Source organism: Bos taurus, chromosome 2 (genome assembly GCF_002263795.3).
Source record: "Bos taurus isolate L1 Dominette 01449 registration number 42190680 breed Hereford chromosome 2, ARS-UCD2.0, whole genome shotgun sequence".
In the NCBI taxonomy this organism is placed as follows: domain Eukaryota; kingdom Metazoa; phylum Chordata; class Mammalia; order Artiodactyla; family Bovidae; genus Bos; species Bos taurus.
In genome coordinates, this window is record NC_037329.1 from 36,978,311 (window position 1) to 36,998,429 (window position 20,119).

The 20,119-nt window shown below is 37.8% G+C and overlaps 1 protein-coding gene across 26 annotated transcripts in view; it reads left to right on the forward strand.

Moving 5' to 3' along the window:
* BAZ2B (bromodomain adjacent to zinc finger domain 2B) overlaps nt 1-20,119 on the forward strand; it is a 331,716-nt gene that overhangs the window by 262,953 nt on the left and 48,644 nt on the right. For all 26 annotated transcript variants that reach the window (XM_059875504.1, XM_010801997.4, XM_005202456.5 and 23 more), the window contains one exon: nt 18,539-18,679. In XM_059875504.1, coding sequence (XP_059731487.1) covers nt 18,539-18,679 — 141 coding nt within the window. The remainder of the gene's footprint in view (nt 1-18,538; nt 18,680-20,119) is intronic.

Genomic DNA, 20,119 nt, shown 5'->3' on the forward strand with positions numbered 1-20,119 from the left:
AAGCAGAAGTAGATGTTTTTCTGGAACTTTCTTGCTTTTTCCATGATCCAGCGGATGTTGGCAATTTGATCTCTGGTTCCTCTGCCTTTTCTAAAACCAGCTTGAACATCTGGAAGTTCACGGTTCACGTATTGCTGAAGCCTGGCTTGGAGAATTTTGAGCATTACTTTGCTAGTGTGTGAGATGAGTGCAATTGTGCGGTAGTTTGAGCATTCTTTGGCATTGCCTTTCTTTGGGATTGGAATGAAAACTGACCTTTTCCAGTCCTGTGGCCACTGCTGAGTTTTCCAAATTTGCTGGCATATTGAGTGCAGCACTTTCACAGCATCATCTTTCAGGATATGAAATAGCTCAGCTGGAATTCCATCACCTCCACTAGCTTTGTTCATAGTCATGCTTCCTAAGGCTGACTTGACTTCACATTCCAGGATGTCTGGCTCTAGGTGAATGATCACACCATTGTGATTATCTGGGTCGTGAAGATCTTTTTTGTACAGTTCTTCTGTGTATTCTTGCCACCTCTTCTTAATATCTTCTGCTTCTCTTAAGGTCCATACCATTTCTGTCCTTTATTGAGCCCATCTTTGCATGAAATGTTCCCTTGGTATCTCTAACTTTCTTGAAGAGATCTCTAGTCATTCACATTCTGGTGTTTTCCTCTATTACTTTGCATTGATCGCTGAGGAAGGCTTTCTTATCTCTCCTTTCTATTCTTTGGAACTCTGTATTCAAATGGGTATATCATTCCTTTTCTCCTTTGCTTTTCGCTTCTCTTCTTGTCACAGCTATTTGTAAGGATCCCCAGACAGCCATTTTGCTTTTTTGCATTTCTTTTCCATGGGGATGGTCTTGATCCCTGTCTCCTGTACAATGTCACTAACCTCCGTCTATAGTTCATCAGGGACTCTATCTGTCACATCTAGTCTCGTAAATCTATTTCTCACTTCCACTGTATAATCATAAGGGATTTGATTTAGGTCATACCTGAATGGTCTAGTGGTTTTCCCTACTTTCTTCAATTCAAGTCTGAGTTTGGCAATAAGGAGTTCATGATCTGAGCCACAGTCAGCTCCCGGTCTTGTTTTTGCTGACTGTATAGAGCTTCTCCATCTTTGGCTGCAAAGAATATAATCAATCTGATTTTGGTGTTGACAGTCTCGTGATGTCCATATGTAGAGTCTTCTCTTGTGTTGTTGGAAGAGAGTGTTTGCTATGACCAGTGCGTTCTCTTGGCAAAACTCTATTAGCCTTTGCCCTGCTTTATTCTGTATTCCAAGGCCAAATTTGCCTATTACCCCAGGTGTTTCTTGACTTCCTACTTTTGTATTCCAGTCCCCTGTAATGAAAAAGGACATCTTTTTTGGGTATTAGTTCTAAAAGGTCTTGTAGGTCTTCATAGAACCATTCAACTTCAGCTTCTTCAGCATTACTGGTTGGGGCATAGACTTGGATTACTGTGATATTGAATGGTTTGCCTTGGAGACGAACAGAGATCATTCTATTGTTTTTGAGATTGCATCCAAGTACTGCATTTTGGACTCTTTTGTTGACCATGATGGCTACTCCATTTCTTCTAAGGGATTCCTGCCCACTGTAGTAGATATAATGTTCATCTGAGTTAAATTCACCCATTCCAGTCTATTTTAGTTCGCTGATTCCTAGAATGTCGACATTGACTCTTGCCATCCCCTGTTTGACCACTTGGAATTTGCCTTGATTCATGGACCTAAGGTTCCAGGTTCCTATGCAATATTGCTCTTTACAGCATCGGACCTTGCTTCTATCACCAGTCACATCCACAACTGGGTATTTCTGGAGTTATTTCTCTACTGATCTCCAGTAGCATATTGGGCACTTACTGACCTGGGGAGTTCCTCTTTCAGTATCCTATCATTTTGCCTTTTCATACTGTTCATGGGATTCTCAAGGCAAGAATACTGAAGAGGTTTTCCATTCCCTTCTCCAGTGGACCACATTCTGTCAGGCCTCTCCACCATGACCCGCCATCTTGGGTGGCCCCACACGGCATGGCTTAGTTTCATTGAGTTAGACAGAGCTGTGGTCCGTGTGATCAGATCGACTAGTTGTCTGTGATTATGGTTTCAGTGTGTCTGCCCTCTGATGCCCTCCCAGAACACCTACCGTCTTACTTGGGTTTCTCCTACCTTGGACCTGGGGTATATCTTCACGGCTGCTCCAGCAAAGCGCAGCCGCTGCTCCTTACCTTGGACGAGGGGTATCTCTTCATGGCCACTCCTCCTTACCTTGAAAGTGGAGTAGCTCCTCTTGGCCCTCCTGCACCCGCGAAGCCACCGCTCTTTGGATATGGGGTGGCTCCTCTCAGCCGCTGCCCCGACCTTGGGTGAGGGGTAGCTCCTCCATGTTTCTCCCCGGTCCGTCACAACTATTATGTACACAGCATTAAATTAGATGCTGCAGGAAAAGCAAAAAATGTTAAGGATACTTTTTTATCATATCAGAGAGATAAAACTTTAAGTGGTAACTAGGTATATGTTTGTACTGATAATCGAAACTTTTACCATATCTTTTATATATACTTACCCCTTGGTGAATATTAACAAATTACTACTAAATGTACTTATTCATCTCTTCAGTATTACTTAACATTCCCAAGGTGTGACTGGTGTCATGCCAATAATGGGCCTATCTTGGCTTCATATTCTGCGTCTTATTACCTCCTAATAGCTCAGTTGCACTTTTTTTCTTTTACTAACTAAAAAGAACAAATTTTACTGTAGGTTAAAGCCATATAATACTTAGGCAGGGCCAACTCAAAATTCTGAAATGACCTAGTGTAACCTTTAATTCTAAACTTTAATACTTTTAGAATTTAATTATTAAGTTGTACAGAAAAAAGATGTTATAGGTAATCTTTAAACAATTGATGTTAAAAAACTAATTGTTTTCACCTTGTTAATCAGAAATCTCTTATAACATCTGAATTTATTCCAAGAAACTCCTCATAGTCATCAAAGTGAAAAGGTAACACAAGCACCATTTTCATGGTTCTTTTTGTACACTACACTGATCTTACTTTTTGATTTACTATTAATATATTTTTTACTAAAAATACCTCAAATTTATATTAGTCCCCAAACTTAGAAATGTAATTTCTATAGTTTTTCCTTTAACCTATAATTAATAAGAATATACAGACATACAAATTACCTTATTTGTTTTTCTTACATTAATTTTAATATATTATCATAGTTCATAAATATTTTTATAACATAATAAAGAATAATTTTTAGCCTTGTGAAGATTTATATCCTAATGTAACACAAGTCTTATGAAATATATGTGCTTTAATTATTACTAATCATTCAAACTCAAGTTGGTTTCAGCAGTGTGACAAAGTAGCTCAAAATCTACTGTTTTCATTTATAAAAACTTCAAACTATGTCAATCACAAATTTATGAACACTTTACTCATATTATCTGAATAATCACCAGAGCAATCTTAAGAGTCTTTTGTATATCTCCCCAAGAATCAATAAACACAAAAGGTTGTTAAACGTGCATCTATTACAGAATAACTATGTCAGCACTTTAGGCAACAAAGCCATAAAACAGAAGAGAGTAGTTCAAGTTTCAGAAGTCATCTAATAATTTGTATGCAGAAATAATGTATAACCCCTCAAGTCATGAGAATATTTTTATAATCCTATATTTATACTAATCATTACTTAGTGAAAAATAAAGTATAATTGCCCATTTACATACTTTGGTTTAAACAAACCCATTTTTCTATTGAAGATGTGTGTACTTATACGACATACTTCTGTATTGTACTTTATATAATCTACTTAATTTCAATTTTAAAATTCAGTTACCTTTATTTTTTTTTCCAGCAGAACAAGATTTATTTCTCTTTTAACCAAAGTCTTATAGAACCATGTAAGACAGTTCATACAGAGATCATGATTTAGGAAGGTCTTCCTCAGTCTGAATCTTTAGGTCAGCAGAGACAAAAGTATAGGCTCTCAAGACCATATCACTCTGTCATAGGCAATAGGATCTGTCCTGTTAGATTTGATTATACTTTTTCTTTTTTTCAGGTCCATCTTTTTTTTTTTTTTTAATTATTTTGCTGTATCAGATGTTAGTTGAAACATGAGGGATCTTCCTTGTGTCATGTGGAATCTTCCCTTGTGGCACTCGGTCTCTCTAGTTGTGTTGCATAGGCTCAGTAGCTGTGGCACACAGGCTTATTTGCTCCCTGGCATGTGGGATTTTAGTTCCTGGACCAGGGATTGAACCCACATCCTCTGCAATGCAAGGCAGATTCTTTACCACTGGACCACCAGGGAAGTCCCCTCAGGTACATCTTAAATTTCAAAAATCTAGAGACTATTATCCTTCAGCATTGATTTTTGTCTCTTTCCACACAGTCAAAAGCTTTGGCATAGTCAATAAAGCAGAAATAGACGTTTTTCTGAAACTCTGTTGCTTTTTCAATGATCCAGTGGATGTTGGCAATTTGATCTCTGGTTCCTCTGCCTTCTCTAACGCCAGCTTGAACGTATGGAAGTTCACAGTTCACGTATTGCTGAAGCCTGGCTTGGAGAATTTTGACATTACTTTACTAGCGTGTGAGATGAGTGCAATTGTGCAGTAGTTTGAGCATTATTTGGCATTGCCTTTGTTTGTGATTAGAAGCCTTTGACTGTGTGGATGACAATAAACTGTGGAAAATTCTGAAGGAGATGGGAATATTAGACCACCTGAACTGCCTCTTGATAAACCTGTATGTAGGTCAGGAAGCAACAGTTAGAACTGGACATGGAACAACAGACTGGTTCCAAATAGGAAAAGGAGTACGTCAAGGCTGTATATTGTCACCCTGCTTATTTAACTTATATGCGGAGTACATCATGAGAAATTCTGGCCTGGAGGAAGCACAAGCTGGAAGCAAGTTTGCTGGGAGAAATATCAATAACCTCCGATATGCAGATGACACCACCCTTATGGCAGAAAGTGAAGAAGAACTATAAAGCCTCTTGATGAAAGTGAAAGAGGAGAGTGAAAAAGTTGGCTTAAAGCTCAACATTCAGAAAACTAAGATCATGGCATCCAGACCCATCACTTCATGGCAAATAGATGGGGAAACAGTGGAAACAGTGGCTAACTTTATTTTTTGGGGCTCTAGAATTACTGCAGATGGTGATTGCAGCCATGAAATTAAAATATGCTTACTCCTTGGAAGGAAAGTTATGACCAATCTAGACAGCATATTAAAAAGCAGAGACGTTACTTTGTCAACAAAGGTCCTTCTAGTCAAGGCTATGGTTTTTCAAGTCATCATGTATGGATGTGAGAGTGGAATATAAAGAAAGCTGAGCACTGAAGAACTGATGCTTTTGAACTGTATTATTGGAGAAGACTCTTGAGAGTCCCTTGGACTGCAAGGGGAGATCCAACCAGTCCATCATAAAGGAGATCAGTCCTGGGTGTTCATTGGAAAGACAATGTTGAGGCTGAAACTCCTATACTCTGGCCACCTGATGTGAAGAGCTGACTCATTTGAAAAGACCCTGATGCTGTGCAAGATTGAGGGCAGGCGGAAAAGGGGACGACAGAGGATGAGATGGTTGGATGGCATCACCAACTCAATAGACATGGGTTTGGGTAGACTAAGGCTGTTGGTGAGGGACAGAGAGGCCTGGTATGCTGCAGTTCATATGGTCCCAAAGAGTCGGACATGACTGAGCGACTGAACTGAACTGAACTGATTCATCTTGTGCCTTGGGAATACCAAGAAAAGAACTATAAACTGTGATAACATTTCTTGTAGGAGATCATAATACAACAGCCTCATGGTTACTTTGGAATATTACCTAGAAGTCAAAAAACAAAGTTTCTTTCAATGTACCCATTTCTTAAGTTTGCCTAAAAATCTGTTATTTTTTTTTTAAATTTTTTAAGTTTAATTGGAGGCTAATTACTTTACAATATTGTGGTTTTTTACATACATTCACATGAGTCAGCCATGGTGTACATGTGTTCCCCATCCTGACCCTACCTCCCACCTCCCTCCCCATCCCATCTCTCAGGGTCATCCTGGACTGGTGATCTATTTCACATATGATAATATACATGTTTCAGTGCTATTCTCTCACATCATCCCACCCTCATCTTCTCCCACAGAGTCCAACAGTCTGTTCTTTACTTCTGTGTCTCTTTTGCTGTCTTGCATATAGGGTCATCGTTACCATCTTTCTAAATTCCATATATATGCCTTAATATACTGTATTGGTGTCTTTCTTTCTGACTTACTTCAGTCTGTATAATAGGCTCCAGTTTCATCCACCTCATTAGAACTGATTCAAATGCATTCTTTTTAATAGATGAGTAATATTCCACTGTGTATATGCACCACAGCTTTCTTATCCATTTGTCTGCCAATGGACATCTAGGTTGCTTCCGTGTCCTGGCTATTGTAAACAGTGCTGCAATGAACATTTGGGTACACATGTCTCTTTCAATTCTGATTTTCTCAGTGTGTCTGCCCAGCAGTGGATTGCTGGGTCATATGGCAGTTCCAGTTCCAGCTTTTTAAGGAATCTCCACACTGTTCTCCATAGTGGCTGTACTAGTTTCCATTCCCACCAACAGTGTAAGAGGGGTCCTTTTTCTCCACACCCTCTCCAGCATTTATTGTTTGTAGACTTTAGGATAGTAGCCATTCTGACCGGCATGAGATGGTACCTTTTTGTGGTTTTGATTTGCATTTCTCTGATAATGAGTGATGTTGAGCATCTTTTCATGTGTTTGTTAGCCATTTGTATGTCTTCTCTGGAGAAATGTCTGTTTAGTTCTTTGGCCCATTTTTTTATTGGATTGCTTATTTTTCTGGAATTGAGCTGCAGGAGCTGCTTGTATATTTTTGAGATTAATTTTTTGTCAGTTTCATTTGCTATTATTTTCTCCCATTCTGAAGGCTGTCTTTTCACCTTGCTTATAGTTTCCTTCACAAAAGCTTTTAAGTTTAATTAGGTCCCATTTGTTTATTTTTGCTTTTATTTCCATTACTCTGGGAGGTGGGTCATAGAGGATCCTGCCATAATTTATGTCAGAGAGTGTTTTGCCTATGTTTTCCTCTAGGAGTTTTATGGTTTCTGGCCTTACATTTAGATCTTTAATCCATTTTGAGTTTATTTTTGTGTATGGTGTTAGAAAGTGTTCCAGTTTCATTCTTTTACAAGTGGTTGACCAGTTTTCCCAGCACCATTTGTTAAAGACATTGTCTTTTCTCCATTGTATATTCTTGCTTCCTTTGTCAAAGATAAGGTGTCAATAGGTGCGTGGACTTATCTCTGGGCTTTCTATTTTGTTCCATTGATTTGTGTTTCTGTGTTTGTACCAGTACCATACTGTCTTGATGACTGTAGCTTTGTAGTATAGCCTGAAGTCAGGCAAGTTGATTCCTCCAGTTCCATTCTTCTTTGTCAAGATTGCTTTGGCTATTTGAGTTTTTTTGTAATTCCAAACAAATTGTGAAATTATTTGTTCTAATTCTCTGAAAAATACCATTGATAGGGATTGTATTGAATCTATAGACTGCTTTGGGTAGTATACTCATTTTCACTATATTGATTCTTCTGATCCATGAACATGGTATATTTGTCTATCTATTTGTGTCCTCTTTGATTTCTTTCACTAGTGTTTTATAGTTTTCTATATATAGGTCTTTTGTTTCTTTAGGTAGATATATTCTTAAGTATTTTATTCTTTTCATTGCAATGGTGAATGGAATTATTTCCTTAATTTCTCTTTCTGTTTTCTCAGTGTATAGGAATGCAAGGGATTTCTGTGTGTTGATTTTATATCCTGCAACCTTACTATATTCATTGATTAGCTCTAGTAATTTTCTGGTGGAGTCTTTAGGGTTTTCTATGTAGAGGATCATGTCATCTGCAAACAGTGAGAGTTTTACTTCTTCTTTTCCAGTCTGGATTCCTTTTATCTCTTTTTCTGCTCTGATTGCTGTGGCCAAAACTTCCAAAACTATATTGAATAGTAGTGGTGAGAGTCGGCACCCTTGTCTTGTTCCTGACTTTAGGGGAATTGCTTTCAATTTTTCACCATTGAGGATAATGTTTGCTGTGGGTTTGTCATATATAGCTTTTATTATGTTGATGTATGTTTCTTCTATTCCTGCTTTCTGGAGCTTTTTTGTCATAAGTGGGTGTTGAATTTTGTCAAAGGCTTTCTCTGCATCTATTGAGATAATCATATGGTTTTTATCTTTTAATTTGTTAATATGGTGTATCACATTGATTGATTTGTGAATATTGAAGAATCCTTGCATCCCTGGGATAAAGCCACTTGGTCAAGATGTATGATTTTTTTAATATGTTGTTGGATTCTGTTAGCTAGAATTTTGTTAAGGATGTTTGCATCTATGTTCATCAGTAATATTAGCCTGCAGTTTTTTTGTGTGTGTGTGGCATCTTTGTTCAGTTTTGGTGTTAGGGTGATGGTGACCTCATAGAATGGTTTTCAAAGTTTACCTTCCTCTGAAATTTTCTGGAAGAGTTTGAGTAGGATTGGTGTTAGCTATTCTCTAAATTTTTGGTAGAATTCAGCTGTGAAGCCATCTGGTCCTGGGCTTTTGTTTGTTGGAAGATTTCTGATTATGATTTCAATTTCTGTGCTTTTGATGGGTCTGTTAAGATTTTCTATTTCTTCTTGGTTCAGTTTTGGAAAGTTATACTTTTCTAAGAATTTGTGCATTTCTTCCAGGTTGCCCATTTTATTGGCATATAGTTGCTGATAGTAGTCTCTTATGATCCTTTGTATTTCTGTGTTGTCTGTTGTGATTTCTCCATTTTCATTTCTAATTTTGTTGATTTGACTCTTCTCCCTTTGTTTCTTGATGAGTTTGGCTAATGGTTTGTCTATTTTATTTATCTTCTTGAAGAACCAGGTTTTAGCTTTGTTAATTTTTGCTATGATCTCTTTTGTTTCTTTTGCATTTATTTCTGCCCTAATTTTTGTGATTTCTTTCTTTCTTCTAACCCTGGGGTTCCTCATATCTTCCTTTTCTAGTTGCTTTAGGTGTAGAGTTAGGTGATTTATTTGATTTCTCTCCTGTTTCTTGAGGTAGGCTTGTATTACTATGAACCTTCCCCTTAGCATAGCTTTTACTGAATCCCATAGGTTTGGGGTTGTTGTGTTTTCATTTTCATTTGTTTCTATTCATATTTTGATTTCTTCTATGACTTGTTGGTTATTCAGAAGTGTGTTGTTCAGCCTCCATATGTTCGTATTTTTCATAGTTTTTTTTTTTTTCCTGTAGTTGACATCTAATCTTACCACATTGTGATCAGAAAAGATGCTTGAGATGATTTCAGTTTTTTTGAATTTACCAAGGCTAGATTTATGGCCCAGGATGTGCTCTATCCTGGAGAAGGTTCCGTATGTACTTAAGAAAACGGAGAAATTTATTGTTTTAGGGTGAAATGTCCTATAGATATCAATTAGGTCTAACTGGTCCATTGTATCATTTAAAGTTTGTGCTGTTAATTTTCTGTTTAGTTGATCTATCCATAGGTGTGAGTGGGGTATTAAAGTCTCCCACTATTATTGTGTTACTGTTAATTCCCCCTTTCATATTTGTTAGCATTTGCCTTATGCATTGCTGTGCTCTTATGTTGGGTGTATATATATTTATATATATCTTCTTCTTGGATTGATCCTTTGATCATTATGTAGTGTCCTTCTTTGTCTCTTTTCACGGCCTTTATTTCAAAGTCTATTTTATCTGATATGAGAATTGCTACTCCTGCTTTCTTTTGGTCTCCATTTGCATGACATATCTTTTTCCAGCCCTTCACTTTCAGTCTGTATGTGTATCTAGCTTTGAGGTGGCTCTCTGTAGACAGCATATGGATCTTGTTTTTGTATCCATTCAGCCAGTCTTTATCTTTTGGCTGGGGCATTCAACCTATTTACATTTAAGGTAATTATTGATAAGTATGATCCCGTTGCCATTTACTTTGTTGTTTTGGGTTCGAGTTTATAAACCTTTTCTGTGTTTCCCGCCTAGAGAAAATCCTTTAGCATTTGTTGGAGAGCTGGTTTGGTGGTGCTGAATTCTCTGAGCCTTTGCTTGTCTGTAAAGCTGTTGATTTCTCCTTCATATTTGAATGAGATCCTTGCTGGGTACAGTAATCTGGGTTGTAGGTTTTTCTCTTTCATCACTTTACGTATGTCCTGCTGTACCCTTCTGGCTTGAAGAGTTTCTATTGAAAGATCAGCTGTTATCCTTATGGGGATCCCCGTGTGGGTTTAACTGTTGTTTTTCCCTTGCTGCTTTTATTATTTGTTCTTTGTGTTTGAGCCAGTGCAAACTACAAGGTTTTAATCTGTTGGACCTGTCACTTCCAGAGCAGTTCCCTCTTCTTTATTTATTTTGGCTTCCTCTGTTTGCAAGTCTCTTCAGTATCTAACTTCTGCCCTGACGCAAGGGGTCAAAGGTGGTCATTTATTTAGGCTCACTTGTTCAGTTATGCTGCGGAGAGGGAGGAACACTGCAAACAAATATCACTGGCGTGTGTGGGGAGTGCTCGTAGTGTCTGGGTCACACTGGGTTTGCCCCCACTCACAGAGTGTGTGCTTTCCCGGTCTACACTGCTCAGGCTCCAGGTTGCTCTGCCGGGTAACTGTCTAAGGTGGGCCCTGGGTTGCGTGCACTTCCCATATCTATGCCATTCAGGTTCTCGGGTACAGACTCAGCTGGGTCTGTGTTTTGTGCACACTTTTTGTGCCCTTCCCAGGTCAGAGCAGCTCAGGCAACCAGGAGCTTAGCGAGCGCACACTCCCCAGGTGCGGTGCATCTTAGCACCTCCCGGGTCCCAGCTGCTTGGTTTCCTGAGTGTGCAGCAGCATCTCAGGTGTGCTGTGTGTCTCTTCTGGGGAGCTGATCTGTGGCTGTGGCCCTCCTGACGGATGTCAACCGTTCAGGATACCAAGAAGACTTGGTTAGCGACTGAGAGCCTGCTCGCAGTTTGGTAGGGGATGCCCTCTCTGGGGCCGAGTTTGCCCCTTTCCTTCCAGCTCTGACTGGCGCCCACCTGCCTCCCTGCCTCCCGTGGGGGTGGGCGGATCCGCAGCTGGCTAGCTCTCCTCTGGTATTAGTTCAGTCCTTTGTTCTGTGAGAGGGTGGGCAGTGCCTTAGGTTAGAGCTTTTAGTGGGAAAGTTCTCTCTCTCTCTCTTTCCTCTTTGTGTTTTTTTCCCCCTCTCTGGCTATCCCATGGTTTGCATTGCTATCTCACGTTAGCTCCCTCAGATTGTCCTCAGGGCATTCAAGCCAGGTCCTGACCCTAAGCAATGCATCCTGTGCCTCCCTGTTCAGCCCCCGCTTGCTGGTGGTGGATGCAAGCATCTGGGCTACTTCTCCGCTGGGAGCTGTAGATAGACCCATAATCTGTGTGTTTTATTTATTTATTTTTTCCTCTCAGTTAATGTCGCCCTCTGAGATTCCAAAACTTCCCGCAGACCTGCCGGTGAGAGGGTCTCCTGGTGTTTGGAATCTTCTCTTTTAAGACTCCCTCCCCGGGACAGGTCTCCGTCCCTAACTCTTTTGTCTCTCTTTTTATCTTTTATATCTTGTCCTACCTCCTTTCGAAGACAATGGGCTGCCTTTCTCGGTGCCTGGTGTCCTCCACCAGCATTCAGAAGTTGTTTTGTGGAATTTGCTCAGCGTTCAAATGATCTTTCAATGAATTTGTAGGGGAGAAAGTGGTCTCCCCATCCTATTCCTCTGCCATCTTAGGACCGCCCCCCTCAGTTAACCTTTAAAAACATGTAAAATGATTTCATTTTAACTACTCAGAAAAATTTTAAATATCATACACATTTAAAAGATACATGCACAATTTTGGAAAGAATTATTTTCAGTGTAATTTAGATGTATTAAAATCTCTATCTGACAAGAATTATTAGCAATTTTTATTTTAATTTAGAAGACATTTGTATAATAATAACTGGCTTTCCTCATAGCTCCTTTGGTAAAGAATCCACCTTCAATGCAGGAGACCCCGGTTCGATTCCTGGGTCTGGAAGAGCCGCTGGAGAAAGGATAGGCTACCCACTCCAGTATTCTTGGGCTTCCCTTGTGGCTCAGCTGCGAAAGAATCCGCCTACAATGTAGGGGATCTGGGTTCGATTCCTGGGTTGGGAAGATCCCCTGGAGAAGGGAAAGGCTACTCACGCCAGTATTCTGGCCTGGAGAATTCCATGGACTATACAATCCATGGGGTCACAAAGAGTTGGATGCCACTTGCACTTTCACTTTTCACTCTAAAAATATTTAATACTTAATCTAAAATGAGGGCTTCCCTGGTAGCTCAGTGGTGAAATAATCTACCTGTAATGCAGGAGAGATGGGGTGATCCCTCAGTCACGAAGATCCCTGGAGAAGGAAATGGCAACCCACTCCAGTATCTTGCCTGGAAAACCCTGTGGACAGAGGAGCCTGGTGGGCTACAATGGATGGGGTCACAGAGCAGTCAGACATGATTTATCAACTAAACAATAACAATCTAAAGTGCAGACTTTTGTATAATACTTTGGTGGATTTTATGAAAATGTGATAACTGGAAATTTTCTTTTTAAATAATGTTTTATAACTGTAAAATACAATGATATGTAATACAAATAAGGTATAATTTTATTAAAATTTGAAATATAAGGATTTATTTTATCATGGATTCATAATTTTTCATTTCTTTAAACTTAAATTTTTTATATTTTAAAGGTAAAAATAGGCCCTTAAAAATTATCCCAATTTTTCTACTCATACTCAATATATGATATAAAATAGCACCAGTTTTATTCTTTATATCTGTCTTCTGTAAATGGCTTGTGTTATTAATCTTATTTACACTTTTATTCCTCTTGTACCCTGAGGTAAATCTGTGTCTCTTAAATAATATTTATATCTTTGAAATTTAAATACAAGTTGCTGTCAAAAGAAATGTATTCTCCTAATTATGCCCAGAGCAAATACCTAAGAGACCCAGTAGAATCGTAAAATACAAAAAACATAGGCATCTTTGCAGCATGGCCTCTTAAAAATGGCCTGTTTTGCAATCTAATAAGTTGTAAAACTTTATAATAGCAGATCCTCCTACCACACTCGTTGTTTAGTTTTTAAACTTCTGTTATTTTAAAATAAAATACATTTATTTCATACCTTTGTTATTTTGCTTTGGATTTCTGGAAGTACTTTCATTTATGCTTTTAGAGTCCCTAAAATAATCTTTTTATGTGAGTAAAAAACTGCTTTTTAAATTGTCACCTTATGTATCTTAGACTCTTTAGTATCATCTAAATTTAATGCATTTACTATTGAAAGGTGTTTCAATTTTGAGATGAAATTTAACTGACTTCTTAACTAAGATATTAGTAATATTTTAATACAGAAAATTTCTCTTCTGTATTATAATTAAGATGATAAGATGTTTTATTTTAAATTAGATATATTCCAAGGATCTGTATTTATTTCATAAATCTCCACATCTAGAAAACTGAGCGAGGACAGGAATAGCTGAGAATGAAAGTCAAAAAAATGGGAAGGAGATATTCTAATTTGCTTGTAATTATTTATAGTCAATCTAAAATATAGCCAGGAGCTATATATCATAGTCATTTGTAGACAATTAAGTTATTGCCTTGAAATTTAAATAATGTGACATTTGTAGATTTATTCATTCAGCAAGTTAATCAATGTTTAAATAATTTTTATATGCTAAAGCACATTGTATATGTCATTAGAGACATATGATAACTATTATAGTTGGAAATAAAAATAATATTTAGACCAGTAGGAAAGGAAAATTGAACTGATACAGGCTTGAGTGTCAAAGACAAAGAATATCATTAAAAACTCTCTTGAATGTTTTTGGAAAATTATACTGCTTAGAATCAGTAGGTCCATAAAGAAGTGAATAAGTTTGTTCTTCTGACCTCTAGAAGCTCACACTACAGTGGAAGAGATCAACTTTAAACAAATAGTTGTCACTCAGTGCAATGAATGCTATAGTAAGTTATATGGAAGCTCAAAAAAAGGGAAATATTAAAACTCCTAAACTAGTTGTGGGAAAAATAAAAACATGGGCTTTAGTTGTGTGTAAGGGAAGAAGGGCTATGCATCACAGACAGAGGAGCTGACAGGTACATAGGTACAATGTATTAAGTAAAACAGACCTCTGGGTTCTAGGGGGAGGAAGGTGAGAAGAGAGGGTTAGTGGATTTTAACTTTGTGTATATACCATCTAGTCAAGGCTATGGTTTTTCCTGTGGTCATGTATGGATGTGAGAGTTGGACTGTGAAGAAGGCTGAGCGCCGAAGAATTGATGCTTTTGAACCGTGGTGTTGGAGAAGACTCTTGAGAGTCCCTTGGACTGCAAGGAGATCCAACCAGTCCATTCTAAATGAGATCAGCCCTGGGATTTCTTTGGAAGGACTGATGCTAAAGCTGAAACTCCACTACTTTGGCCACCTCATGCGAAGAGTTGACTCTTTGGAAAAGACTCTGATGCTGGGAGGGATTGGGGGCAGGAGGAGAAGGGGACGACAGGATGAGATGGCTGGATGGCATCACTGACTCAATGGAAGTGAGTCTGAGTGAATTCCGGGAGTTGGTGATGGACAGGGAGGCCTGGCGTGCTGCGATTCATGGGGTCGCAAAGAGTCAGACACGATTGAGCGACTGAACTGAACTGAACTGATATACCTCTCTCTGGAGAAGGAAATGGCAACCCACTCCAGTATTCTTGCCTGTAGAATCCCATGGACAGAGGAGCCTGGCAGGTTACAGTCCATGGGGTCACAAGAGTCGGACGACTTAGTGACTAAACCACCACCACTACCACCATATACCTCTCTTGACTGTTGCTTCTCTTCCTCTTCTTCCCTTTCTCCTTCACCTCTCCTCTTCCTTCTTCACCTTCTTATTCCTCCTCCTCATGATCATATCATTGTCATCCAAGCAATGCCTCAAACTGCTTACACATCTCTTCAACACAGGTGTATCACACAGTGAGCCTAGAGTGTGGGAAATACACTGAGAATCATAAGATGTGAGACCAGAACTTCTGTGAGGCTGAATTGTGACTGTCTTTATTTTAAATATTAGTTGATCATTGAGGGGATCCTAGAAGCTCTGGTTTCTTGAGAGTCATTTTGTAGCAGAACTGCAGGATTTGTATCAGTCCTATACAATCTAATAAAAGTCATTAAATAAATTGGTGAACAAATTAATTCAATTTAGAGATTCCATGTTTCCTTAAAGTATTCCATTGAGGGAGTGGATGCTTGTCTTTAAGTAATACAGGTCCTGTAAATTTCTAAGATTTCTTGCAAATCTCCATTTTTATCCTAAAATGTAGATGTCATTTTTACATGCCACATTATGAATTGCTTTTTTAATTCAAAAAATACTGCATATCACTAGGTAAAAATGATGTTCAGGAATACCTTTATTCTAACTCATTGTCTACATATCGCTGAAGGGTGTTCACACCCTCAGATTACCACTGCTGTGAAGTTGGTGTAGTGAAAAGAGCATTAGTGTCACACAGTTCCTTTCTTTCTTTTTGAAAAGAAATTACAACCATTTTCAACAGTTCTTAGTGAATAGTAGAGAAGTCTCAATTATTTATGATTACTATTAAAACATCATTAAGAATTCTGGGTTAGTCCTATATAATAGAAAAATTTACACCAGCTACTATGAAGTTTATGAGACATTTAATATATTTTCCCTATTAGTGATTATAATTCATTATTCTGGTAAGTGACCATGAAGTTGTCTTCTCTTCTTCAGAAAAGTACTTAGAGCAACATCTCATGCATTTAAAATTGGAAATCTAATTCTAGAAAACAAAATAGTTCTACTGATGATAATTTGACTTGAAAATCTGTATTGTGTTGTGGGATTGTTACAAATTGCTGCTGCTACTACTGCTAAGTCGCTTCAGTCGTGTCCAACTCTGTGCGACCCCACAGACGGCAACCCATCAGGCTCCCCTGTCCCTGGGTCCCTCCAGGCAAGAACACTGGAGTGGGTTGCCATTTCCTTCTCCAAAGCATGAAAGTGAAAAGTGAAAGGGAAGTCGCTCAGTCGTGTCTGACTCTTCACAACCCCATGGACTGCAGCCTACCAGGCTCCTCTGTCCATGGGATTTTCTAGGCAAGAGTACTGGAGTGGGGTGCCATCACCTTCTCTGTGTTACACATTAATTGTGTATATTTTAAAGCTTTTTTATCATTTCCTTCCCAAATGTCTACATGAATCAGTAATTCAGAAATTTAGAAGTAGTAAAAAAAAAGAGCAGTAATCTGAGCATATCTTATAAAAAAGTTCTCATGAAAAAAAAAAAGTCCTCATGACCTGACCTCCATGTGTCACAGTTCCCAGCAACTATTTACCATGCAACCTACAGTCCAGTCACGTTCTCTCAACTCTTGGCTGGGAGTATACTTCTCCACTCCTCTGTTTCCCCCTTGGCATGCCCTGCTACAGCAGTCAGGGTGCTGTCTTACCAGTGGTAATTGAAAATGGAGATGGTTAAGTTATGGGCAAAAATTTTAACATACTACAGGAAGCAATAATGCTAGGTTAAAATTATAGGTAAGAGCTATAATTAGGTATGAGAAATTGGTAATAGGAAGAAGGTGGTGTTTTTTAATTAGAATTTGACATGCAAGATGAGATCAATGACCTCTCTGGTTGGAGTCACAAATATAAGGAGGTGAGGAAACAATATATTTTTATCAGGAATAGCAAGTAGTTTGACTAAATTTACATAGAATATAAAAGTGGGAGATAAGTTTGGAAAAGAAGAGAGTCCAGATTCAAAAGTAAGTAGACTTTATTTTGGTAAAAATAAAACTGAAAGATGTATAACAAGTTAGAATTGTCATTATTATTATTCTCTAATAAGTAAGAATATTGATTGGGCTGAGGACAATAAGATACAGCCTTACACCTGTCAAAATGCAATTTATCAAAAAGATAAGTAATGGCTCTTGGCAAGGATGTGGAGAAAAGGAAATCCTTGTTGACTTTTGGTGAGAATATAAACTCATGCAGCCACTGTAGATAACAATATGCAGGTTTCTCGAAAAATTAAAAATAAAACCACCATATGATTCAGCAAATCCACTTCTGGGTATTTATCCAAAGAAAATGAAAACACGAATTCAGAAAGATACATGCACCCCATGTTCACTGCAGAATTATTTATGATAGCCAAGACATGGCAGCAGCACAAGTGTTCATCAGTAAATGAATGGATGAAAAATATGTGGTATATATGTGAATGGAATATTATTTGACCATAAAAGGAATGAAGTATTACCGTTTGTTACAGTGTGGGTGGACCTAGAGTGTATTAAGTGAAATAAGTCTGCAAAGACAAACGCCATATGATTTCACTTGTATGTAGAACCTAAAAAGCAAAACAAGCAAACATAAAACAGAAACAAACTCATAGATACAGAAAACAGGCTAGCATTTCAAAGAGGGGAGGGGTGGTTGTGGGAAATGGTTGAAATAAGTCCAGTTATAAAATAAGTCATGGGGATATAATGTACAGCATAAGGAGCAGTCAATAATATTGTAATAACTTTGGAGACACGGTAATCAGATTTGTTTATGGTGATTATTTCATAATGTGTAAAAATATTAGGTCACTGTATTGTACACCTAAAACTAACATAGTATTGTAAGTCAGTTATACTTCAATTTAAAAAGAGAATTGTATTTGAGATATTACAATAAAATAATGACACCAGTATTATGGAAAATCACTTCTTTGAAAGGAATGTCATCCTCTACATGAAGGGAAACAAGATTATTTCCATATTGTTGCTGTTACCCAAAATATTTTTAATGCTTTTGGAATTGCATTCAGAACCTATTTGATATTCTTTTAAGTGTTGTTTTGAGTGGTTAATAATATTTTTATTTCATCATAGATGCACATGTTTGGACTAGCTAATTCACTTTTGAATTATTTTTTATGCAAATTCAAACGTGTTTTATTTTCATGCTGTAAATCTTATTTCCTGGAGCTACACAAAAATTTTCGCTAATCCTAGTTAACTTTTTAAAATAAATATTTACTTGCACATGTTCATTTTATATACCTGCTTGTATTAATATTTTATTCTCATAATCTGGAAAAAGATTGAATAAATTTTTAATAATGAAATAATCAGGGTTGAAACTAATACTGATATTTTGTGTTAGTATGTACATATATATATATATATATATATACACATACAGTCATAAGGTTATTTTCAAACTCAAAGGGTGAAAAAATATGGAAAAGCAAAATGTCAATATTTCTTTGTAATTTCAAGTCTATTCCTAATCATTCCAAGAGAAATTTTGTTCATGGAAATAACACTTTGATTACCTTTTAAATTTTAACTGGAAGTTTTTTAAACATACACAGTGATTAAAGAGAATATGTGGACATGGTTTTCTTTTTAAGGAAAAAGAACGATTGAAGCAAGAAAAACGTGATGAGAAAAGATTAAATAAAGAACGTAAACTAGAGCAACGAAGATTAGAATTAGAAATGGCAAAGGAACTAAAGAAGCCTAATGAAGACATGTGCTTAGCAGACCAAAAGGTAATGTATCATGTAAACCATTACATTAATATATTTGAATTTTTCTGTGTTCTCATCTGATTCCTTTGTCAGAGCTGCCATTATGAAAGCATTGTATTTTTAGCTGCTGCTGCTGCTAAGTTGCTTCAGTCATGTCCGACTCTGTGCGACCCCATAGATGGCAGCCCACCAGGCTCCCCCCTTCCTGGGATTCTCCAGGCAAGAACACAGGAGTGGGTTGCCATTTCCTTCTCCAGTGCCTGAAAGTGAAAAGTGAAAGGGAAGTCGCTCAGTCGTGTCTGACTCTTAGCGACCCCATGGACTACAGCCTACCAGGCTCCTCTGCCCATGGGATTTTCCAGACAAGAGTACTGGAGTGGGGTGCTAGAGCAGTGAATTTCCAAGTCTAGGTCATCTGTCTCTCCTGGATGGCTACAAGTAAACCTCTCTAGAGCTCTGTGCTGATAATGGCAGTTCTTAATATATAAATGGAGCACCACGAACCTTTTTAATATAAGTAATATACTGCAGAAATCTATAAAAATGAATTATAGAAATAGGATTTCTGTGTTTCATTTGGTCTTTTTGAGGCATTTAAGAACAGAAAGATCTAACTCCTCCCTCAGGCTTCCATAGATATTTAAATAAATTAGGATTTGCAATAAAACCTCTTTCAGTGCTTTAGTGGTGGTAGCTAACTGTTGAGTGTGTTTAGTTCGTGCCAGGCACAGTACTAAGTGCTTGAAATGAATTTTCTCATTTGGTCCTCCCCGCAATCCTGTGGAACTGATATTTTTGCCCATTTACAGATGCGAAAACTTAAAACACAGACAGGTTAAGGAACTTGCCTGAGATTATGCAACTTACAAGTAGCAACTTGGATTCAGGCTTCATTTTGTTAAACTCCAGAGCCCATACTCTTTATGATCCTGAAAGCCAAGAAGTGTGTCCTGTCAGAGTACCTCAGGTGTATTTTCTCTTCCATCATGCTTCACAGATTTGTAATATTGCTAAAATACATAAAAGTAGCAACTTGGAAAGAGCAGAAGCATAGTAACAGCTGGTATGATTTCACATACTAATGAGTAGAAGTCAATTATGTTTGGCTATAGTTAAGATACTATTCCTGGAAAATTGTGTCAGCGCATATCATGTCTATAATAGTGTCTCAATGATACAATAGTTATACTTGGTCAGTAGCATCTATATTTACTCATATGCCATATAACATACAGATAATGATTATCTCTATTTTTGCAAGCTCTTTTATAAAGTGCTTAAAGCAAACTTCTAGTGTTGCTGTTTGTAGCCAGCCAGGTTCCTCTGTCCATGGTATTTCCTAGGCAAGAATACTAGAAAAGGTTACCATTTCCTTCTGCAAAGGATCTTTCTGACCCAGGTATCAAACCCATGTTTTCTGCATTGGCAGGCAGATTATTTACTGCTGAGGCAACAGGGAAG